General features: G+C 45.1%; 1 protein-coding gene across 1 annotated transcript in view; it reads right to left on the bottom strand.

Moving 5' to 3' along the window:
• Positions 1 to 3,080: 3,080 nt before the first annotated feature.
• The window catches only part of CCNP (cyclin P), a 37,601-nt gene continuing 14,789 nt past the window's right edge, over positions 3,081 to 25,892 (bottom strand). Inside the window, exons 6-9 of the mRNA XM_083160608.1 lie at positions 25,398 to 25,553; positions 11,769 to 11,927; positions 7,530 to 7,702; positions 3,081 to 3,791 (exon numbers count right to left, since the gene is read on the bottom strand). Of these exons, the coding sequence (XP_083016734.1) occupies positions 3,605 to 3,791; positions 7,530 to 7,702; positions 11,769 to 11,927; positions 25,398 to 25,553 (675 nt within the window). The 3' untranslated portion in view covers positions 3,081 to 3,604. The remainder of the gene's footprint in view (positions 3,792 to 7,529; positions 7,703 to 11,768; positions 11,928 to 25,397; positions 25,554 to 25,892) is intronic.

Genomic DNA, 25,892 nt, shown 5'->3' with positions numbered 1-25,892 from the left:
GATCAGTGAATGCCGAGACGTTGGAAGCTCCCCTAGGCTACAACATGATGACATGCTTCAGACATTGGTAGCGGTGGAAGATCGGTGAGCATTTGACAAAATGGGGCCACCTCTTACCCATTTTGTAGCTGTACCGAAACCAGAGTCTTCCAATGCAGATGTCTAGCCTCAGCTGCAAGCTCCTGATCCTTAGTGACCTGAGGGTAACGCAGATGTCTGATGCAACCGTACAATGCCCAGGGGCTCTCACCTAGCGAATAGCATCTTCAACATTCCACCAAACAGCTTGTGGTGGGCCCAATTCAGACCAGCTCCGCTGCCTAACAAGTGGTTAACCACCGCCCCGGGCAGTTCGTCGGTAATACATCCAAGAACACCCCCCCCGAATGCGGCCGTATGGGTACAGAAATAATTCAATGGTCGCCAACCGTCAAATGATTTCTCTGCCGTTTAGCTGTAGATGGCCGACTGCTGGGGGGGGGGGGTTGCGGATGTCACATGACGTCAGCCGCCCCGGCCCGAGCAGGCATCGGCCTACCTGCGTCGTGTCATCACAAAATGCACCACCCTGGTGACCGCCCCCTCTGGAGCCATTCACTCCCATAAACGTGCATGTGTAGATCCCCCTCCATTGGAAATCATAAAACATTTTTTTTAAAGCGTCCTGCCTCCCAAAACCAGCTGCTCCACACACTCACGTGGTGGGTAGTGTGGCCAGGAGCAGTGCAGAGAGGCCGGGAGTGATGTGGGCGCACAGCCGGGGAGGGGACAGCCGGGCAGCCTGCTCAAACGCTGCCTGGCATTAGACTGCGCAGTGTTATCCTGAAATCCGATTCAAATCTCGGCAATTTTAGGGCGAAATCCTAGGATATTGGTCACCTTACATACAAGCATATGCAGATAGTCTGGTCATAACAAGAATCACATAAAACAGCAAACTCTGGGCATGTGGCTCACACAGGCAGCTGGAGCATCCGCAGGTCAGGGCAAACACTGGAAATTCATATATACATCATTATCCAAACATTTTATTCTGACCTGTGGTTTGCCTGCCTCCCGTGTGAGTAGTTATATTTCCAGAGCGGTTTGCTGGAGCAGTAGTAAGTGCAAGCGCTGCCTAACCGCAAGAACACAGTCTTCCTATTAACAAGGTTCATGATAGGAAATGCTGCAGATTATAGGTTTATTAGCATCACCTTGGTAGTTGGGAGTCACGTGTAAAATTTGGGGGGTCTGCAGCCATTGGATCAGAGAGCCTCTGCTTTATTTTCATAAGGTTTTTCTTTTTTTCCCACGGACCAGCTGCACTTTCCTGTACATAACACAACATCACTTCTGCATTCCTGTATAATGGATGTAATTCTCATTAATGTAACTGTGATCCTTGCAGCACCACTTCTGTAATACTGTATACTAGATGTAATTATCAGTATAGATCACAGAGCAGCACAGCACCACTTCTGTAATACTGTATACTAGATGTAATTATCAGTATAGATCACAGAGCAGCACAGCACCACTTCTGTAATACTGTATACTAGATGTAATTATCAGTATATATCACAGAGCGGCACAGCACCACTTTTGTAACACTGTATACTAGATGTTATTATCAGTATATATCACAGAGCGGCACAGCACCACTTTTGTAACACTGTATACTAGATGTGCTGCTCTATGATATATACTGATAATTACATCTAGTATACAGTATTACAGAAGTGGTGCTGTAATTATCAGTATATATCATAGAGCAGCACAGCACCACTTCTGTAATACTGTATACTAGATGTAATTATCAGTATATATCACAGAGCAGAACAGCACCACTTCTGTAATACTGTATACTAGATGTAATTATCAGTATATATCATAGAGCGGCACAGCACCACTTTTGTAACACTGTATACTAGATGTAATTATCAGTATAGATCATAGAGCAGCACATCTAGTATACAGTGTTACAAAAGTGGTGCTGTGCCGCTCTGTGATATATACTGATAATTACATCTAGTATACAGTATTGCAGAAGTGGTGCTGTGCTGCTCTGTGATATATACTAATAATTACATCTAGTATACAGTATTACAGAAGTGGTGCTGTGCTGCTCTATGATATATACAGCACCACTTCTGTAATACTGTATACTAGATGTAATTATCAGTATAGATCACAGAGCAGCACAGCACCACTTCTGTAATACTGTATACTAGATGTAATTATCAGTATATAATTATAGAGCGGCACAGTACAAGTTCAGTAATACTGTATACTAGATATACTCATCAGTATACATCACAGAGCAGCACAGCACCACTTTTGTAATACTGTATACTAGATGTAATTATCAGTATATATTACAGAGCGGCACAGTACAAGTTCAGTAATACTGTATAATAGATGTAATTATCAGTATATCTGTCACAGAGCGGCACAGCACCACTTCTGTAATACTGTATACTAGATGTAATTATCAGTGTAGATCACAGAGCAGCACAGCACCACTTCTATAATACTGAATTCTAGATGTTACCAGTATATTTTATGGAGCAGCACAGCACCACTTCTGTAACACTGTATACTAGATGTAATTGTTTTATTTATTTACAGTTTCTTATAGAGCGCAGCAGTCATAAAACTGGGAAGTAACAAACTGACAAAGGTAGGAGGGCCCTGCTTGCAAGTTTACAATCTATAGGGATAATAGGAGGGATACATAAGGATAGCAATCTATAGCATGGACGTCCCACCAGATTACAAGACAGTCCCGATGAGATGCAATCAGATATAAATGCTACTGGAGAATAATATGGGGGTTCTGGAAGAGGTGAGTTTTCAGGGAACACTTGAAAGTTTTGAGGCTAGAGGATAGTCTTAATGTGCGTGGAAGGACATTCAATAGGGTGGGTGCTGGGGAGGAGGTGGAGCCAATATGATGTGACCATGAAGGGGTGCGGCCAGGGATTTAAGGACATAGAAATTGTGCGCCTATAAACTCCTAACAAGTTAATCCTGTTCTGCATAGTTCTCCCCGTTTGCTGATAATACGGTATGGTTAAATGAGGAAACAAAAAAGGAGATACATAAAAATTATCACTTTATTAACCATGTTCCGCTTCCTTTTTTTGACAATTGTTGGAAAAGCAAATTTCTTTTTTTTTCCTATATACATTAAATGAATAATGACTGGCACACAGAGTATTAAAAAGCATGCACACACAAGCATGTGACAGACACACACACACACACGAAAAAAACAAATGCTTTCACAAACTGGAAATATATATATATGAACTCACGAAACAAAGGGCTATAATCCTCAAAGCTTGGAGAGAGAAAGTGCCAACCAATCAGATCCTGACATTTTTGAAACAGAGCCTGTAACCTGGCAGTTAGAAGCAGATTTGCTGGCACTTTATCTCTCTCCAAGCTTTGATAAATCTCCCCCTAACCTTTAAAAATAAATAAAAATAACAAAATATTATTACACAAGTTTCCATTATGTCACATTCATCACGGCATCGACCGCGCTCTAGAAGTGTGGCCATCATGACAGAGGCGACAAAAATGACAACCTTGTCAATTAAACCACATATGAACAGAATTAGCCGGTATTAGGGCACAGGAAGCCCATGCAGCGGGCAAGGTGCTTGGAGTTTCCCATGGCGGGGCCTGTGCTTACTCCAAGTTGCTGAGGGCGTGAATACTTTTGCCAGATGGATTTGGAATCGGTGCTGGCGCGGAGGGCGGCTTTAGCCATAAGATACTGGGGGCTGCTCAGTTCTGCATCACTGAAAAAAAAGAGGAGAACACAATACTAAAGAAGCAATGACCTACAGTAGAAGTTTGTTGCTGGACAAATAACAATGATGGCGCTTGACTCCGTATGATGGATGACGGCGATTTACGACCGTAATAGTTATAAACAAAAAAGAAAGAGAACGTGTCAGTTTCTTTGTTCTTAATCCAAATAACAAACAAACTCACTAGATAGAATAGGAAGATCCCGTGCATCAAGGTTTCTTTATAGGGTCACCTTCTGTGTTGATCTTACAATATGGGTAGGTAGCGTACCATACTCACAGGGGAATAGAGAAAAGGACTCCTGTAAAGGTTTCTTTTTGGTCCTCTCCAAATATTCGAGATATTATACACTGATTTTTCATATGGTAGTTTTTAAATACCAAAAAGAGAAAAAGATAATGTTTGAATCTTTCAAAACTTCCTAAATACAGTGGGGGGTATGTGGGAGAACCTATCTATCTATCTATCTATCTATCTATCTATACACACACATACATAGTAGTAGTAGTAGTAGTAGTAGTACGTTTATTTATAAGGCGCCGCAAAGTGTCCGCAGCGCCGTACATAGCAAACAAAAAACAAATGACAAGGTAACGTACAGGGTGTGTTGAAAAATACAGTATAAATAGGGGTATAGCTGGTAGAAATAAAATCAGCATCAGTTCAGAAGTAGGTGTCAAAATTGTCGAGGTGACCAAAGATGAAGTAGAGGAAGGGAAGAACAGGACAGGAGCACAGGTGAGGTAAAGAGGTAGGGTGAGTACGTGAGGCAGGAGGACCCTACTCATAAGAGTTAACATACTAAAAATAGGTGGGTGGACGAACGAAAACAGGATAAGTAGGAACGGAGGGGAACGGAGGCAGGATAGGAGGATCAAAAGAGGTTAGGAGGAGGGATAGGCTAGTCGAAAAAAGTGGGTTTTGAGGGAGCGCTTGAAGGAGGTAAGGGAATCAGAAAGCCTGATGGGTGGCGGGAGGATGTTCCAGTGCAGGGGGGCAGCGCGAGAGAAGTCTTGGACACGGGAGTGGGAGGAGGTGATTAGGTGAGAGGTCAGTCGGCGGTCAGCGATGGAGCGAAGAGGACGGGAGGGAGTGTGGATAGAGATCAGTGAAGTGAGGTAAGGAGCGGTGGAGGAGGAGAGAGCCTTGTAGGTGGTGGTGAGGAGTTTAAAGAGAACTCGGAAAGGAATGGGGAGCCAGTGAAGAGATAGACAGAGGGGGGAGGCGGAGGTAAAGCGTCGGTTTTCACATACCACATGAAAAGCCTGTGTTTTTCCCTCTGCGCCTTACTCTGTAGGAGACCTCACAGTCCCAGTGCTGCCTTGACTAGGCTGCTGCTGCTGTTATCCAGCCTGCGAAGCATGTAATGAGCTCCACCAATCAGAGCTCAGCACAAACGTCTCAGCCTCTGCCCTCTGGTGCAAAGTGTCATGGGACTTAGTCAACTCCCAGTAATGCACTGCACACTTGGCTCCCAATGCTCAGCACCATTAATCATTGTCACATTGGCAGATAGGTGAAGCTGCAGCACTACCCCACTCCCATGCACAAAACCTTTAGCTAAAAAAAAAAAAAAAAATACATGCCAACCACAGGGGGCCCCTAGCTAGAGGGGGGCCCCTAGCTAGAGGGGGGCCCCTAGTTAGAGGGGGCCCCTAGCTAGAGGGGGGCCCCTAGCTAGAGGGGGGCCCAGGGGCACTGACCCCTTGTGCCCCCATTATAATCCAGCCCTGGGTGCAACACCGTGTATATAAAAAGGTTTCTTTTAAGGGTATCACCTCAAGTGGAGCAACCCTGTATGGCAATACGTACCGTTACTTACAGCATGATATGTAAGTGAATACATATAACGGTTTCTTTTCTCTTCCTTATTTGTGCTTCTCCTTACTAGATAGACTCCTAGATGGAGTGATTTGCAAATAGGAGGGGACCGTCTTAGTACCACACTTTCTGGTGTCTTCTGCTGCTGCCAGGACTTAGTGCAGGCATGTCCCAACTGTGGCCCTCCAGCTGTTGTGAAACTACACATCCCAGCATGCCTTGCCATAGTTTTAGCATTCCCTAATAGCAAAACTGTGGCAAGGCATGATGGGACTTGTAGTTTCACAACAGCTGGAGGGCCATAGTTTGGACATACCTGCCTTAGTGTGTTAGTCCTGGCAGCAGCAGACACCAGAAATTTGTTATTTGGATTAACAATAAAGAAACTGACACATTCTCGTTCTTTTTTATTTATAACTATTACGGTCTTAAGTCACCGTCATCCATCATACGGAGTCAAGCGCCATCATTGTTATTCGTCCAGCAACAGATACCTACAAAGGAGGTCTTCCAGTGATCGACCATTAACGTTGAGGCTGCAAGGACTCTTAGTTTGCGCCTTGGGACATTCTTTTCTTTAGCAGCCCATACATGCTGCGATGCCAGCTGTGCGTTATGTGCTTTGAGGTGCGCGCTCCCGCGGCACCTCATCGCACAGTACAAAAAGTACATACTTGCACATACTTTTTGTACTTAGTTTTCATCACATTGCATCGCATTGCATGCACAACGCATGCACAGGCAAAGCAATGCGATGTGATGCGTGCTAGTTAAGCACCGAACGAACGCACGTATCGCAGCGTGTATGGCCAGCATAAGACCTACAATAGAAGGTAGTATGGTGGGTGGTTGACCGTCAATAGGGAGACACATGAAAAAAAGGTCAACATGGAAAAGGACTGACATGTTTCAGGTCAACCTCTTGACCAGGTCCACCGAATGCATGTCAATCTATGCGATGGCGTAAGTTTTTGTGTGATTAATATTGGTTCCCCCCAACCTTAAATTTTACATTATATATATATATATATATATATATATATATATATATATATATATATATAGATAGATAGATAGATATATATAGATAGATATATATATATATATATAGACATTGGATGGGCTCTGCACACACTAAATTAACTGATAATAAATAGTGGAGATTTGGTTCATGAATTGATCAATGCATTTAAGCCTGCAGCCCCCGTCAAGGGACCCCACTGTTCTGCAGGTCCTACCACTATCGCTGAAAATGGCTGCAATACACATAGCTATCACATCAATGTTTGATACCAGGCATGCTATCAGGTCTGAAGCTCACAGCAGACTTTGCTTTTATAGGTGAGCAGCTACCAACACACCTGTCACTAATCATCTAGGGAAATGGCTAACACAAGCTATGGAATCTTAGTTAAAAACAGGGTGCATGAGAGAATGTGACCACAATAAGACTAATTTAAAAAAAATTAATCTAATAAACAATATATACACTTAACATCGGCACTCACCTTTCCTAGTTTTGGGGTGCCCTATGGCTTGTGACCACATTGTTTAAACAGACTGTCTGTTTAAACAATGTGGTCACAAGCCATAGGGCACCCCAAAACTAGGAAAGGTGAGTGCCGATGTTAAGTGTATATATATATATAGATATATATATATAGATATATAGATAGAAAGAGAGAACACATATTTCAGAAATCCATTACAAAAGAGATATTGACGGTTTTCAATTAACTGATTTAAACTTGCAGGGGAGGAGAAGTGCTTCCTTGGGAGCAGGAGCCCGCGGCAGAAGACTCCATTGCCTCCCAGAGTGCTGCCTCTGAATCTGTGTGTCAATCAATAGTATTTTACCTAGACCTGTCGAACTAATGAGAGCGTGCCAGTAAGGCTACCCATACCTGTACGTATATAGTACTCCATGCCACATCTGGTCAGGACTCAGGGATCCAGACTCAAGAGAAACCTTCTGTGCCAACGTCAATGCGCCAGAAGCCAAGAGCGCCGGTTCGATCATGGCCCCATCAGCCTCAAGCAGAGTTAGCTCCATGAAGTACATGGCAAGATAACGAACCTGGATCCAAAGAGGAAGAAGGCGAGATCATTTGAAATATATATATATATATATTTTAAATGATATATTATATCTATCAGGTATACATTACAGCAGGGTATTAAAGCTGCACACATAGGGTGATAATGGCATGTACAAGGTAGTAATCACAAGCACATATATAGAACAATACATGGTGCACAGAACTAAACATAACAATAACTGAACAAAAACAGAGCACAGGTAACAATCAGCAGCACAATTATAATATGGTTTTTATTTGGGTGGTTACTGCGCTATGTGGTTTAAGCAGCTTCTTTATAACAGAATATTTTGGGGATAGTAAAAAGCGCTAAAAGAAAAAAAAGGTACTCTTTACCTAGCACGGCGCCCATCGCGGGCATTGAATGCACTAAAAAAATCGGGTGCGACGCGACCGACGCGATGCCCGCGATTTCCCATAGGGACCAATGTTAAATTTCTCAATTGACCCGATTTTTCTGTTCAATGCCTCAATTGACATGATTTTTCCATAGGAATCAATGTTAAATGGCCCACAGAGGCCAAATAGCCACCCTGAAGTGTGAAATGGCCCCCACAATTGTTAACGCCACCCCACGATCAACGTGAACCCGAAGCGTGGCGAGCGCAGCGAGCCCGCGAGGGGCGGCAGTACGCGTCCTACGACCTTTTCATACCCCCACTATCCACATCGGCGTGGAGTTGAGAATAGAATAGTGTGGCGAGCGCAGCGAGCCACCGAGCCCGAAGCGTGGCAAGCGCAGCGAGCCCCGCGAGGGGACGAGGATACCTGTGAAGCCCGCGAAGGGACGCGTTTACCTGTGAAGGTATCCGCGTCCGCTCGCCACGCTTCGGGCTCGGTGGCTCGCTGCGCTCGCCACACTATTCTATTCTCAACTCCACGCCGACGTGGATAGTGGGGGTATGAAAAGGTCGTAGGACGCGGGCTCGCTGCGCTCGCCACGCTTCGGGTTGACGTTGATCGTGGGGTGGCGTTAACAATTGTGGGGGCCATTTCACACTTCAGGGTGCCTATTTGGCCTCTGTGGGCCATTTAACATTGTTTCCTATGGAAAAATCGTGTCAATTGAGGCATTGAACAGTAAAATCGGGTCAATTGAGAAATTTAACATTGTTCCCTATGGGAAATCGCGGGCATCGTGTCGGTCGCGTCGCACCCGATTTTTAGTGCATTCAATGGCCGCGATGCCCGCGATTTTTTTACCTGCGATGCCCACGATCAAAATCGTGGGCGCTGTGCTAGGTAAAGAGTACCGAAAAAAATTCTGAAAAAATGAAATGATTAATTTCGAGTGGTACCTGAAAATGAAAAAGTGATTAGTAGTAATGTTTACACCCTTTTGGGGAATATGTAAAAAGGATTTGTAAATGGACTGTCGCTCTCCCTAACACTAACCCTTACGTGCTTCCGGTGTGATGATGGTAACTCCGTGTGCCAGATTGTGAACAGCCGGGATGCCGCCTGATGTTATTGCGGCTCTGTCCCGTCCGTTTGGCTGTATGAGCGGCAGGGCGCACTGTCAGAGTCCTCCTTACGGGTCCAACGTGTTTCGTGCGTCCTGCGCACTTTCAAGGAAAAAGTGTGCAGGACGCACGAAACGCGTTGGACCCGTAAGGAGGACTCTCACACTTGCTCCCAAGCTCACCCTGAAACCCTGCCCGGCGGCCGCGGCAAACTTCCGGTTCCACGATCTCCAACTTCCGGCAGTCAGGGACGCGCACTGAGCCAGCCGCAACAACATCAAGCGACGGCTCTGACAGTGCGCCCTGCCGCTCATACAGCCAAACGGACGGGACAGAGCCGCAATAACATCAGGCGGCATCCCGGCTGTTCACAATCTGGCACATGGAGTTACCATCATCACACCGGAAGCACGTAAGGGTTAGTGTTAGGGAGAGCGACAGTCCATTTACAAATCCTTTTTACATATTCCCCAAAAGGGTGTAAACATTACTACTAATCACTTTTTCATTTTCAGGTACCACTCGAAATTAATCTCATTTTTTCAGAATTTTTTTCTTTTAGCGCTTTTTACTATCCCCCAAGCACAATTATAATACACAATACAGCTGAGGGAAGCAGGGGAGTTTTCGGCATGTTTCAGGATGTAAGTTGTCAGTGGTAGAAATAGGGGCATTAGCAAAACCGAACGTTTTCAAACGTTTGTTGCTTTTTGGGAAGGGGGGGGGGTGAGTTTTGAAAGTTGCATATATGGTGTACTTACAGTGCGCACCGACAAGGGGGTAATGTCCTTCTTTTCTTTATATAAACATTTTAAGACTACTTTTTTCCTCCGTATGTAACTTTATAGGTAAAGACAGAACGGGTGTGGTATGTCGGCCCGTCAGTCGGGATTCCGACGCACAGTATACCGAAATCGGAATCCCCACCACTGGTACCCCGACAGGGGGCGAGCACAAAAAAGAAACTTGCGGGCTCGGTGGCTCACTGTGGTATAGTGACCATCGGAATCCAGACTGACGAGAAGACATCCGGCACCCACAGAGAACGCCTCCATCATTTGACATTATCCAGAATAAGGTTATTCCATAAACCAAAGATCCACTCTGTCTATTATGGTTCAGTAATAAGTGCAACAAGGACTCTCTCCACCTGTGAATGAAGGACCCAGAGAGAGATACCAGCGGAAGGGTCTAATAAGTGACCATTAAGCACTTTGCTTCTCCTCATGTCTAGAACTAAAGGTGCATACACACGGGTATGGTAGTCCGGCAATTGGGAGATCGACGATCAGTATCCCGACATCAGAATCCCGTCTGCCGGTACTCTGACCGGGGGTGGGCGAGCGGAAAGAAGCCCCTTGTGGGCTCACTGGCTAACTTCGTTCACCACAGGTTCTAATCTCCCTCTATGGGGATAGTGGCCCCCAGAAGGGAGAATCGCCCCTGTTAGTTGCAATCCCGACTGTCGGGCATTTAAACAGTTGGGATTCTGATGTCAGAGTACTGACCATTGGAATACAGACTGTCGGGCAGTAATACAGCACCCGAGGAATATTGTGATACAAACCAATGTTAATTTTGACATAGGACAGACTGATACAAGAGAGGGGGCACAGTGAGGAGTACTGGCACATAAAAGGTAATAACAGTGCATGGCATGGCATAAAAAAAAAAAAAATGGTCAGCCATTTTGTTTCTCCTTACAGTTACTGTTGGGATGAACGGCCGTACCCCAGTACGAAACAAAACAAACAAAAAAATTAAACATACATATAGGAGGTGTCCACATACATCTAGCCTTCCTGCACATTAAACAGCCATTCTAATTGTGCCATACCATAGTGCAGGCCTGGCCAACTTGTGCAGGTTGACCAGGACTATTGCAGTGTGACTCTGTAGTGCAGATTGTCCTTTTTCTACAATATTGTTACACAGCTTATCACTTTCCAGTAAAACTCTTGTAATGTAGCATTTCATACATTGATACAGCTACAGTAACACACGGAATATAGGCATGCTGCATAGTAACACAGAATATAGGCATGCAGCATATAACTTTAATCAGGAAAAGCAGTGTGAGCGTTTTACTGTATATGTATAGAGAGTAAAGGTGCCCATACACTAGTAAGATTTATCTGCAGATCTGGCTGGTTGGAACAAAAACATGGTTATGGATGAGTGACAGTTTGTCAGTTTTCCAGCATTTCCAAGCAAATGGTCAACTGTCATTTGCTCTCATCCATAACCATGTTTTTGTTCCAACCAGCCAGATCTGAAGATAAATCTGTGCGTGTATGGCCACCTTTAGATGCATTTTGGCAAAAAAAAAAAAAAAACTGCCTGGCAATACTACAGTTAAATGGGAACTGCCATGCATTTAGCAATGCACAGCGCATTTAAGTTAGATGTATAGATGTATGTATGTATGTATGTATGTATGTATGTATACACATCTATACCTATATTCCTCAGGTATACTCACAGAAACATTTGGGGTGCCCTCACAAAGTAGAAAAGGCAGACACTCCTCAAATAACGATGCAAAACAGCTTTAAATATCTATATTTTCAAACACACAAACCTTTTCGGGGCACTTCCCAGTGACAGAGAGCAGGCGCAGGAAGTGCAGTGGTTGGGTGTATTGCAGCTCAAAACTCAAGCGGCTGAGGACCTTCTTCTCCATTTTCAGAAGCTCCTTTTTGCTGAAAGCATCTTCCATCATGAAGCAAAGCTCAGCTGGCTGTGAGAGACACACATACTGACATCAGAACTCTCAGCGGACTTCTGCTCAGTAGCCGAAAGTGAGCCCCTACATGGGCTTGTGGCATACACGCCCTATAACCTGGGTGCCTGGCGTAGGGTTACCACCTTTTTGTTGAGAGATTCCCGGACATTGGCCCGCCCCTTGACACACCCACTGACCCATCCCAGCCCCACCCCCAGACCCGCCCCCAGACCCGCCTTATGTTGATTTTTTTTTAAACCTTTGCTTCCATTTCATTCTTGATTTTGCATACCATAATTCCAGTTACATGTTATATCACATACATTAATGGCCATTACAAGTTATGCCACACATCGTGATGCTAATTCCGTGTTATGCCATATACCGCAATGGCCATTACACATTATGCCAGGACTCAACAGAATTTTTGCACAGGATGGACAACATGGACAGTGCGCGCCGAAGGCGCGCGTCAAATTTTTGACATAATCCCGACACACCGCAAACCCATTATATAGTATACCACATGCCATAATGGCCATTACAAGTTATGCCACACATCGTGATGCCAATTACGTGTTATGCCATGTACTGCAATGGCCATTACACATTATGCCAGGACTCAACAATTTTTTTGCAAAGGATGGACAACATGGACAGTGCGCGCCGAAGGCGCGCAGCAAAATTTTTGACATAATGCCGACACACCGCACACCCATTATATAGTATACCACATGCCATAATGGCCATTACAAGTTATGCCACACATCGTGATGCCAATCACGATGTATTATTCCATGTACTGCAATGGCCATTACACATTATGCCAGGACTCAACCAAATTTTTGCACAGGATGGAAAACATGGACAGTGCGCGCCGAAGGCGCGCAGCAAAATTTTTGTCATAATGCTGACACACCGCACACCCATTATATAGTATACCACATGCCATAATGGCCATTACATTTTATGCCACACACCGTAATGCCCATTGCACGTTTTAATGAACTTTGTAATTCCGATTACTCATAAGCCCACACATGATGCCCATGACATACTATATAACACACCGTAATGCCCATTACATACTATATAACACACCGTAATGCCCATTACATACTATATAACACTGCAATGCCCATTACATACTATATAACACACCGTAATGCCCATGATATACTATATAACACCGCAATGCCCATTACATACTATATAACACTGCAATGCCCATTACATACTATATAACACTACGCAATGCCCTTTACATACTATATAACACTACGCAATGCCCTTGACATACTATATAGCACCGCAATGCCCATGACATACTATATAACACCGCAATGCCCATTACATACTATATAACACTGCAATGCCCATTACATACTATATAACACTACGCAATGCCCTTGACATACTATATAGCACCGCAATGCCCATGTCATACTATATAACACCGCAATGCCCATGTCATACTATATAACACTAAGCAATGCCCATGTCATACTATATAACACTAAGCAATGCCCATGACATACTGTATAACACACCATACACATTTGACACATAAGTGCCACTTACCTATATGCTCAATGCCAGGGGCTTCATGCCGATGCCAAGGTGGACTGAATTTGCTCGTTGCCGAGGGGGATAGATCTGTGCCTCTGTGCTCGTTGCCGAGGGGGATAGATCTGTGCCTCTGCTCGTTGCCGAGGGGGATAGATCTGTGCCAGTGTGCTCGTTGCCGAGGGGGATTGATCTGTGCCAGTGTGCTCGTTGCCGAGGGGGATTGATCTGTGCCAGTGTGCTCGTTGCCGAGGGGGATTGATCTGTGCCTCTGTGCTCGTTGCCGAGGGGGATTGATCTGTGCCTCTGTGCTCGTTGCCGAGGGGGATAGATCTGTGCCTCTGTGCTCGTTGCCGAGGGGGATTGATCTGTGCCAGTGTGCTCGTTGCCGAGGGGGATTGATCTGTGCCAGTGTGCTCGTTGCCGAGGGGGATTGATCTGTGCCAGTGTGCTCGTTGCCGAGGGGGATTGATCTGTGCCAGTGTGCTCGTTGCCGAGGGGGATTGATCTGTGCCAGTGTGCTCGTTGCCGAGGGGGATTGATCTGTGCCAGTGTGCTCGTTGCCGAGGGGGATTGATCTGTGCCAGTGTGCTCGTTGCCGAGGGGGATTGATCTGTGCCAGTGTGCTCGTTGCCGAGGGGGATTGATCTGTGCCAGTGTGCTCGTTGCCGAGGGGGATTGATCTGTGCCTCTGTGCTCGTTGCCGAGGGGGATTGATCTGTGCCAGTGTGCTCGTTGCCGAGGGGGATTGATCTGTGCCAGTGTGCTCGTTGCCGAGGGGGATTGATCTGTGCCAGTGTGCTCGTTGCCAAGGGGGATAGAAACCCCCTCCCCCGCCTGCGGGAGGCAGACAGGCTTGTCAGTGTGCCTGTGCCTGCCTGCCCGTCCCCTCACGTCTGTCTCCCCCGCTGTATTCGCGGGAGAGACGTGCTGCTGTGCTGTATGATTTTAACATTTCTAACTCCCGCTGCTGGACCGCTAGCCAATGGCCGTTCGCGGTCCAGCAGCCAATCAACTGGTGGCTGCTGGACCGCGAGCGGCCATTGGCTAGCGGTCCAGCAGCATATGCAGCACCGCAGCAGCACGTCTCTCCCGCATACACAGCGGGGGAGACGTCAGACGTGAGGGGACGGGAGCAGGGCATCGGGGGAGCGGGGAGACGAGGGGGCGGCGGCGGCGGCGGCGGGCGGGTTATTCCCGAACTATGTATAGTCCGGGAAAGCCACCCGTCCGGACTCCGGACGCCGGTCTTAATTACCGGACTGTCCGGAGTAATCCCGGACGGGTGGTAACCCTAGCCTGGCGCCACCACATAACCTGGAGGAGAACAGTAAGACAGACCCACAGAACCTATGCAATACAAAGCTCAGTACAGAACAGTTTGCATTATGTTCCCTGAGCACTTCATACTGGTTCTACTGCACATCTGGCCTGTCACAGGACAAGTGTCTATGGGCCTGTATACAGATGAAGCCACTCTCATTAGAGTGGCTCTTGGTGATCTGACCTCCATCTGTCGTCCCCTGCCCTGGTGCTCCTGGGGGCATTTATCTTCATAGTTAGAAAATCCGAATTCCGAGTAAGCAATGAAGAAGCATGAACCACCAAAGGGTTCTGACATGCCGACACTTTAGTTAGTCAGGTCATATGTAAATGAGATAGGGGTGAGCCAATCAGGGTGTTCAAGGAGGAGTAGGCAGGATAGAAAGAATCACATGCTATAGTGATCTTCCTCTTGTGAATCCACGCCCTCCCATCCCTATTTCTTCTTCTTGGCGGTGGTAAAGAACGGTCATCTTGTGTAGTTGTGCGAGCGCAACGGAATATGCTGCGCTATATAAGAAACTGTTAATAAATAAATAAATAAATAATAGATAGTGGGTGCGCTCTCCCCGGCATCGATTGTCATGGGCCATGCTTCTGCACGGGGGATGGCCGCACCATTTGCAAGAGTGGTGATGCTGGGAGAGTGATCACCAGCGGTGTATGGATGGTATGGGGATCAGTGCCGGCGCCACCACTAGGCAAATCTAGGCATTTCCCCCCCCCCCGTGCCGCGGGGGTACCTGTCCTGCGGCTGTGTATATAAAGCATGCGGCGGCGGCAGCAGGGGGGGGGTCCCTGCAGTCAATAAGAAATAGAGCGCTATCCGCCTGGCTACGCGGAAGCGCTTCTGTTGTGGAAACACTGGCCGCACGCTGATTGGTTGAGATTCAGCCAATCAGCGTGCGCCGTGCGGCCAGTGTTTTCACAACAGAAGCGCTTCCGCGTAGCCAGGCGGATAGCGCTCTATTTCTTATTGACTGCAGGGGCCCCCGTTGCCACCGCCGCCGCAAGCTTTATATACACAGCCGCAGGACAGGCACACCCCCCTCCCGGCACCGGGGTGCCCCCACCCCGACTCGCCTGGGGCGCTCCGGTGCCTTGCACCGGCCCTGATGGGGATGCTTACCCCCCCTTTCCTATCTTTGGTGCCGCCACCATTTTGATAGTCTATAATAAGTGGTCAAACTAAATTTGACATTCAAGTTTTGAAATGCCAGCACTTATGTCTGCGTCTTTATTTTAGTGTTAAGTATTAGTTAAGTTAGACTAAGTTATGGTTTAAGTTTATAAAGTGTGGGGCATAAAGATACCCAATGGTGAATTTATGGGTAGAACCTCCTGTGAGGGCCATGCTCACAATGGATATCATTAGCAAGCTATGAAGATAAATGCCCCTTAGTAATTAGTATAAAGGTGGCAGGAGCCTCCACAAAGCTCATCCACACTTGTGTGCCAGGACTGGGCATAGGCAGTGGCTGCTATTTGGTAGGGAGATTCTCCAGCACTCAAATGACTTCTGTATTGCTAAACGAGGTGGCGTTCTATAATGGCATAGCAGGTAAAAATGAATATATCTATTAAAATCATTGCAGCCATCTTACAATCTTTGTGGTAACATCACCAATAAATAGTTTTATATCCAAACATACAAACAAAACGGCAAGGAAAACTACATTACAGGGTCCGTGGGCAGGATGAACAGTGTGATGGTTAGCATTACTGCCTCACAGCACCGAGGTCATGGGTGCAATTCCCACCATGGTCCTAACTGTGCGGAGTTTGTATATTCTCCCCGTGCTTCTGTGGGTTTCCTCCGGGTACTCCGGTTTCCTCCCACAATCCAAAATATACTGGTAGGTTAATTGGCTCCCAACAAAATTAACCCTAGAATGTCTGTGTGCCTGTACATGTGGTAGGGAATATAGATTGTAAGCTCCACTGGGGCGGGGACTGATGTGAATGGTCAAATATTCTCTGTAAAGCGCTGCGGAATGTGTGGACTATATAATAATAAATAAATATTGAACATGCATGTACAGTATTAGAACATCACAGATGTTTTGAATGAACTTTACTTAAGTACTGTATATCTTGGGCTCCCCCTAGTGGACAAATGCAATCAGGCATCAACTTGCTCTTCTAGTATTTTTCCTCCTCAACTTAACACTCTAGTAACCTGCTAATGGTTGATAGAATTCCAGTGTCTAGATTAGGCAGTCAATAGGTCGGCCCCAAAAAGGTCAGCAAGGAATAGGTTGACATGTTTTTCACAAGTTTTTATTTTATTTTGGACTTTTTCATACTTTACCATCCATGTGGACTACAAATCGAGAACGGTATAACTATAAAAATAAAAGTGAAAGGCCCTGCGCTTCAGTCGGATGCAACGTGGTGCCTGCAGTACCACTTCCAGCCAAAACACCACAAATATACTAAAATAATGTGGAACCGCGGCGCTCTGCCAGTTGGGATACATATGAACTGGTGTATCTCTTTCCAGGATCTCTATAGGTCTTTTCAGACACATAGCTTCCTGCTGTGTGTGCGTTTTTTTTCTTTTGGTCATTAAATACCTCAAAAACAAACAAAATAGATCACGGTGCAGACCTCTGTAGCTCTAAAATAAATTTTTGATCATTTAAAGGTGTAAAATCAGAGTTTATCCTCCGTACTAAGTAGAGATGAGCGGGTCCGGATCCCCGAGATCTGACAGATCCGAATATCGGGAATCCGGGCCAGATCCGAGCCGGCTCGGGAGTTCCCGCCTGAATTCCGGATCAATAATGAGGCCGAACGCCATCATCGCGCTGTCGGATTCTCGCGGGAGCGGGATCTTATAAAAGACGCACGCGCGCCCCGCCATCTTCACTCCAATCTTGGAGAGGGAAGAGGGTGGTTGGGAAGCTCCGTGTGCTCCGTGCTGTGCTCTGTGCCATGTGCTCCGTGACCTGACCTGTGCCCTCACTGCCCTGTGCTGTGCTCCGTGCCATGTGCTCCGTGCTGTGCTCCGTGACCTGCCCTCACTGCCCTGTGCTGTGCTCCGTGCCATGTGCTCCGTGCTGTGCTGTGCTCTGTGACCTGCCCTCACTGCCCTGTGTTGTAGACTTGAGAGTCAGTGACTGTTTATAGGCCTGAGCCCTGTAGTGTGATTTAACTAACTAGGTGCTGCAGTGCTCACTCGCAGGGGCTGCAGTGTCCACTATCCAGGGGCTGTCCTGTGGCCCGTGTCCTGTTGTGATTTATTTAGCCCTAAGCCCTGTGTTGTGATTTATTTAGCCCTGAACCCTGTGTTTTTTGTGATTTAACTAACTAACTCAGTGCTGCAGTGCTCACACGCAGGGGCTGCAGTGCTGCTGAGTAGTAGACTGTGTACAGGGGCTGCAGTAATACAAGGGGCTGTGTCCAGTGTGACGGCCTATATCTTATCCATTGTCCAGTGTCATGAGTCACTCACGACATATATCCAGTGTCCAGTGTGACGACATATATCCAGTGTGACGACAATATATCCTGTGTCCAGTGTCACAAGTCACAACATATAGCCTGTGTCCAGTGTGATATGTAATGTGTGCCGGCATATATCCAGTGTCACGGCATATATCCAGTGTCACGGCATATATCCAGTGTCACGACATATATCCAGTGTCACGACATATATCCAGTGTCACGACATATATCCAGTGTCACGACCTATATCCAGTGTCACGACCTATATCCAGTGTCACGACCTATATTCAGTGTCACGACATATATCCAGTGTCCAGTGTCACGACATATATCCAGTGTCCAGTGTGACGACATATATCCAGTGTCCAGTGTGACGACAATATATCCTGTGTCCAGTGTCACAAGTCACAACATATATCCTGTATCCAGTGTGACATGTAATGTGTGCCGGCATATATCCTGTGTCCAGCGTGACAAATATCCATTGTCCAGTGTGACGACATATATCCTGTGTCAACTGTGATGACATATATCCAGTGTCAACTGTGACAACATATATCCAGTGTCCAGTGTGACGACATATATCCAGTGTGACGACATATATCCAGTGTCCAGTGTGACGACATATATCCAGTGTCCAGTGTGACGACATATATCCAGTGTCCAGTGTGACGACATATATCCAGTGTACAGTGTGACGACATATATCCAGTGTACAGTGTGACGACATATATCCAGTGTCCAGTGTGACGACATATATCCAGTGTCCAGTGTGACGACAATATATCCTGTGTCCAGTGTCACAAGTCACAACATATATCCTGTATCCAGTGTGATATGTAATGTGTGCCGGCATATATCCTGTGTCCAGCGTGACAAATATCCATTGTCCAGTGTGACGACATATATCCTGTGTCAACTGTGATGACATATATCCAGTGTGACGACATATATCCTGTGTCCAGTGTGACGACATATATCCAGTGGCCAGTGTGACATCTAACCATTGTGTGAGGGCATATATCCAGTGTCCAGCGTGACATATATCCATTGTCCAGTGTACAGGAGCTGTGTCCAGGGGCTGTGTCCATTGTCCAGGGGCTGTGTCCATTGTCCAGGGGCTGTGTCCATTGTCCAGGGGCTGTGTCCAGTGTACAGGAGCTGTGTCCAGAGGCTGTGTCCATTGTCCAGGGGCTGTGTCCAGGGTGACAGGCTGTGTCCAGTGTCCAGGGGCTGTGTCCAGGGGCTGTGTCCAGTGTCCAAGGGGCTGTGTCCAGTGTAAAGTAAGAAAAAGAAATAAAAGTAATAAATAAAATAAAAACAAATTTTTGGAGGATGATGGAGGAGGAAATAGTGGGAGTGCTGAAGCTGCTACCACCAGTCATGACAAGGCCGATACCTCTTTGTATTTGCTGTTTGGAGCATTTCTCTTTTTTTGGGATAGTTTATTAAACTGCCACCCTGTCTGCCCCTGCAGTGCCGCTCTGCCAGGTTGGAAGTGTAAGGTCCACATGTATGTGATGCCGACTGCTGTCGCTTAGCTTAGTCATCCAGCTACCTCGGTATACCCTTTTGGCCCAACTACAGTAAATGAAAACAATTTTGTAAGCTGTGAAGTGATCAAAATTGACTAGAAATGAGTGGAAACTAATGTTATTGAGGTTAATAATACTTTAGAGGCAAAAACAGGCCCAAATTCTGTTATTTTAGACATTTTTAGCATTTTTTCATAAAAATCCAGATCCAAAACCAAAACCAACCCCACAAGGGTGGTTTTGCCAAAACCAATCCAGATCCAAAACACGAAGGGAGATCCAGAACCCGAAAAAGTGGCCGCCGCACATCTCTAGTACTAAGTAGGGTTGGGACATCGAAAGCAAACATCAATTAAATTATGTTTTTCAACATTGGTTACAAAACATCATTTGGACCTAAACATTGGTACTCTAAAACCGATGTTTCTATATATTTTCTAATAAACTGTCTACTTAAGCATATAATACACTAATAAGCTTATGAAATGAAAAATAATCCTTCTATTGAGTTTATCCTGTTGGAGGCTTTTACAATTTACACACAGATTGAATATATGATTCATGTTTTGAAGGAAATAAAACAAATTTACGGAGGGAAAAAAATGAATTAACTAGCAGAACTTTATTGCAACAATCACAGCAGCTCACAATCTGCGTTCCGTAGCGTAAGCGGTGGCCACAAAGATGAGGAAGTACCATTTTTAACTTGATTTATAACCGTAACAGGCCAATAACTTAAGTTGAACACAGAAAATAACAAAAAAAAAAATTGTACATACAGTGCAACATAGAACATACTGTACATTGAAAAAACGTACAGTATGTTCTATGTTGCACTGTGTGTGTGTTACGGTTTTGTATCTGTTTTTAAGTTGTTAATGAATATAAAACAAGGAGGAGTGAGCTGGCTGCTGAAAGCAGTGACAGCACCACACCGTGACACACAAAAGAAAAAAAACATTGGAAAATTGAGAAAAACATCGGGGAGAAATCTTGCGATGTTGAGGAAACATTGGATCTTCAACATTGCAGGGTTAAACATTGAACATTGGAACCATGAATCATATTATGATTACCCATCCCTACTCCGTACCCTTTTTTCACCTCATACAGGCCAGATAAATAGTGTGAATCATAGAGGGTGATGTAACAGACTGCCCGACTTTTTGTTTTATCTTTTTTCCAAAATCCCTCAGGAACATAAACAGAAGCTCCTCATAGTGTAAAACTAGAACATTTATTAAGAAACAATGGACATGAACGAAAATGTGCCTAGTACCGCGTGGCGACTTATACCTAAGGGCCCTTATTCAGATCTGATCGCAGTAAAAATTTGCTCGCAAAATGGCCAAAACCATGTGCGCTGCAGGTGGCTCAGATGTAACATGTATAGAGAGAGTTCGATTTGTGCGAGTTATTTCGTTTCTGTGCAGGGTAAAAACTGGCTGCATTATTTTTACACTGCAATTTAGATTTCAGTTTCAACACACCCGACCCAAACCTCACTCTCTGCACATGTTACATCTGCCCCACCTGCAGTGCATGTGTTTTTTGTTTGTGTGTCACCTCCTTTTTGGACTCCAAATGTCACAGTAACAGGTCCATAGTCCAATACCGGGTCTTCCACAACCACCAACACATTTCAACCTTCAGGTCTTGCTCAGGGTCTATGAGGGTGATTCTGTATCCCCACTCTTACACCTGAATCAATTTCCTTCACTTCCTCTTCCTATTGTGGGTGGAGTCTCCACAGGTTCAATAAACATCTCCCAAATGTACTAAAAATTAGTGATTGACAGTCCTTCACATACATATAATGCAAACACAATTACAGATATATCTAGATAATAGAAAACAATTACACAATATGACCCTTTTCTTTTCACACAAGCATGAAGCCTGGAAGTGGTCTGCATTCCATGGACGTTGAGCGCACGTGTACTTCTGGTTTTAGAATTCCGTAATATATGAGTTGGCCACTGTTGGCTAATTGTGTTTGCCATTATATGTATGTGAAGGACTGTCTATCACAATTTTTTTGTACATTTTGGAGATATTTAATGGACCTGTGGGAGGGAAGGAAATTCATTCAGGTATAAATATGTGGGGATATAAGACCACCTCCACACAGCTCATTGGTGGTTGTGAAGGATCTGGTGGTACTAGACTGAGGACTTGTAACGGTGACATTTGGAGTCCAAAAAGGAGGCGACACCCGTTTTGTTTCTTAATATATGTTCTAGTTTTCCACTATGGGGAGCTTCTGTTTAGGTTTCTGAGGGATTTTGGAAAATGAGAAGTCGGGCAGTCCGTTACATCACCCTTCTACGAATAACACTGTTTATCTGGCCTGTAGGAGGTGAAAACAGGGTACGGAGGAAAAACAACATGACTTTACACCCTTAATTGATCTAAAATTGTATAGCTACAGAGATTTGCACCATAATCTTTTTTCGTTTTTGAGTTCTATATATGGACAAGGAAGACACAGCAGAAGCTACGTGGCTGAATGAGACCTCAAGAGATCTGGAAGGGGAGACACCAGTGAACTGTTCATATACAGTATATCCCAATTGGAAGCGTGGGGTCCACATTCTTTTTTACAATGGAGAAAAGGTAAAGCATGCCAAGCAAAGTGAAGTGAAGTGAGCCATGCTGGTCCATGTCCACATTGACACTAGGGATGGCCATCGACCATCTATGATTTAAATCAATGATGGTTTGTGGCCGATATCGAATACTTTTGCCATTGATGTGGAAGTACCAGATAGTTTCCATACATCGATGGTAAAGGCATAGCTCCGCCCCCGACACCCGGAAGTCCTGTCCCCAAGTTCTGTTTGGCCCACGGGCCATTCAGTCAAATATAATGGATTACCATCAATAGCTAAAACTACCGATGGTTATCCATCAAATAGTTTGCCACTATCGATGGCTGGATGCAGAATCGCCATTGATGGCAACCATCGATAGCATCTGCACTGATGGCCATCCCTAATTGACACCCAAAAAATTGAAACACTCAGTGTGGGAAACTCAGGATTTTTAGAAGGGGTTTCCAAATGTAGTCCAAAATCTCCCAGTAAGTACAGGAGTCTGGGGGAGCGGTAACAGCCCTGAAAATAGGTCATCTTATACACTGGATACTTTATGGAATACAGTATTAACATTTAACAGTACAGATGGTCTAGAGTATAGTCTGTTTCAAACATTTAAATAACATAAGTGGTCAGGAAAATGTTAAACATATAATACAAATACACATACATAATAGAAACAGTATAGCACTTTCTAAGCTTACAATCTCCCACTTCATGGTAAGGCTCCTGTCTCTTCCTCCTAGCAGCTACTCTCAGATCCACACATACAGTAAATGTGGTATAAGATTCTGGTACACTGGGCATGTGCAGCAGCTCTGCTCTGTCCATTACACACTGCTCAATGTGGTGGCAGCTCTACTGTGGTCATATTATATACCAGTGCTATGGTCATAATTGAAGGCACTTGCCAAGTGGAGGGGGGTTTCCGGGCAACCAGAAACCCCCCTGCATTTGCCTATGGGGGTGTTAGTAGGTTGACCTTTTGCCTAGAGTGCCGGGAAGCCTTTGGGGGTTATTCAGACTTGCACAGCTGTGAATTTTCAGGCCGGGCGATAATTGATTGACTGCGCATGTGTATGGCTCACAGTACGCATGCGCAAGGCCATTTACTGGGAGTGTCAGAAAAAAAACCGCAGGCGTTCCCAAGCCTTTTCATGGAGGTCTGTGACTTTAGCTCTGGCCCCGATCAGCCGGTTTCTTTCACACTGGCCGAGTAGGTCCTGGGCTATGCACACACACCGGGAAAATCATTCGATGGTGGGTGAATCGATTTGCAGCCAATCGCAGTCCTGCAAGGCCTTGAAAAAGCTTAATAGCGAAACGCTGCGTTGGCATCTGTCAGATTAGGGAGAAGTCCTCTCAGCTTATCATATAATTGTCATTAGGAGAAATGAAATTTATTGCATGAGATAGGACGTGGATAGACTTGAGTCAGGAGAAATAGAAGATATTGTACCAGAAATGTATCTAATACATATGTCGAACACAATGTTGCAACAGTAGTGTGCCTGCAATTCATGTGGTTTAACCATTAGGGGGCAATCTAAGCCAGCAAATAATACCACTTGAATTGCTGTATTATAGGAATTTTCACACTGAACTGTGCAATGGTTCTTAGTGTCTCTGCACTGGTATATTACCACATTGTATATTATTACTGGTATTAGCAGGTAATGCCAATGAGAGTGGCATTACTGCTACTACATCGAGGGTAACATAACCCAACTATCAGTGTCAACAGGTAATGCCAGTGAGAGTGACATTCCTGAAATAACACTAGATACCAATGTGATGATACATTACTATTGGTGGCAATCGTGTGGGGGAAGAAAAAAAAATTCTTTTCTCTATGTGTTAAAATTATAAAGGGCACCAACGGGGTACTACAATAAAGTACAACCCGATAGAGAATTAATTACAAATATCTCTGAATATTTGAGGAGTGTCATTCCAAACTCGTCCTCCCTGTGAGGGGTGAACCAGTAAGAAGGGATCACCCTTCACAATGAGTGCCCACCTACAAGTATAACACAGGAACACCACTAATCTGCCACCGCCTGTGATTGGGGACCCAGTGAGAGTGGCTTACCCATCACAAGTGGATAATTCTGGTCCTGACTGTAATACAAATCACTTTCAATCTATATTTCTCCATTGTTATTTTCCAAATATATGGTTTAAAGAATTGATCCTCAAGTGAGGGGTCTTTTTTTGTCTCTAAGTCTATCCTATAACATCTCTCCCTAACTAACAAATGTGTTTTTAACACACAAACTCTTTATTTTTCTATCACTCACTGTGTCTGTGTATTATATGTAATTTTTTAACCTCTTCATTATTTTCGCTATTTATGGAGTGCCCCCGATGTGGATATAGGGCATCTTAAAACATACCAATAAAAGTTACGTTTTAATATTTTGTGCGTTCCCCCATACAGCCTTTCTCTTCTCCTTGTATAAATACATTGTCTCTGTAGGGAACTGCACCCCCCATGCTGTGGATTCAATATTTGGGGGTCTCTCGTTCCATATTTGTGGATCAAAACTTCAAATAGGTTGTGCGGGTATATACCCAACCCTGTATAGGGTTAACCCAAACGTTCTATGGGGCATCGCCAGATTTTTCTGGCAATGCCCCCCGCCGCGGGATGCTTACAGCATCCCAAAATGCAGTAAAAACCCAGATAACGGGGTTTTTACCGCATTTTTAGCTTAGAGAATCTCCCCCATAATCTGTTTGGCAGGCACATAGACGCTGGCATAATGTGAACGGGGGCCACCATGTGGCATTATAGTGCATTGCAGTGTGTCCAACACATCTGCGGTGCTCTTATATAATACTTTAATAAAATTGCCAGCATATACTGTTGACAGTTGTATAAGCAGGTGCTGCCGTGTGCCCCCACAATCCTTTATCAGGCCTGGTATAATATGTATAAAGTTTAGAAACTCTTATTACTGCACACACTTTCTGCATTGGATGGACAAATCAGAGATCCTACATGGTCTGACCTCTGGGATGAGGCTCTCCTCCATCTTGCAGGCAATGAAGAGGCAGCTGGCACAGAGGAGTTGAAGCAGATATGTGCGGATGCTGTGGACCTTCATGTAGGAGTTCATTATGTAGACTGCAAGGTAGAGAGTTTCCTCCTGCAAACCCAGATATTCCTGGCCCGAAAAAAAAACACAAAGAGAAAGTCACATGTAGAGGTTTGCTGAGAATTATGGGAAAGTAATTTCCTGACCTGGAAGTACTTCATAACAAGTCAAGTTCTTAGTGGGTATTCAATCTCCTGCCGCTATTCCCGACGGGGGGGGAAATAGTGGCGGGGCCCTATTCAATACGGTCTTTCCCGACAGCATTGAAAAGGGATATCAGCAGATCAGGCCCGACTTAAGAATCAATCGGGCCCGTTCTACAGAGAATGGCCTGGGATTAACATAGAAACATATAATTTGACGGCAGATAAGAACCACTTGGCCCATCTAGTCTGCCCCTTTTTTTAA

This window comes from Crinia signifera, chromosome 9 (genome assembly GCF_055691185.1).
Source record: "Crinia signifera chromosome 9, ASM5569118v1, whole genome shotgun sequence".
Classification (NCBI taxonomy): domain Eukaryota; kingdom Metazoa; phylum Chordata; class Amphibia; order Anura; family Myobatrachidae; genus Crinia; species Crinia signifera.
This window is presented reverse-complemented; position numbering and strand designations above follow the sequence as displayed.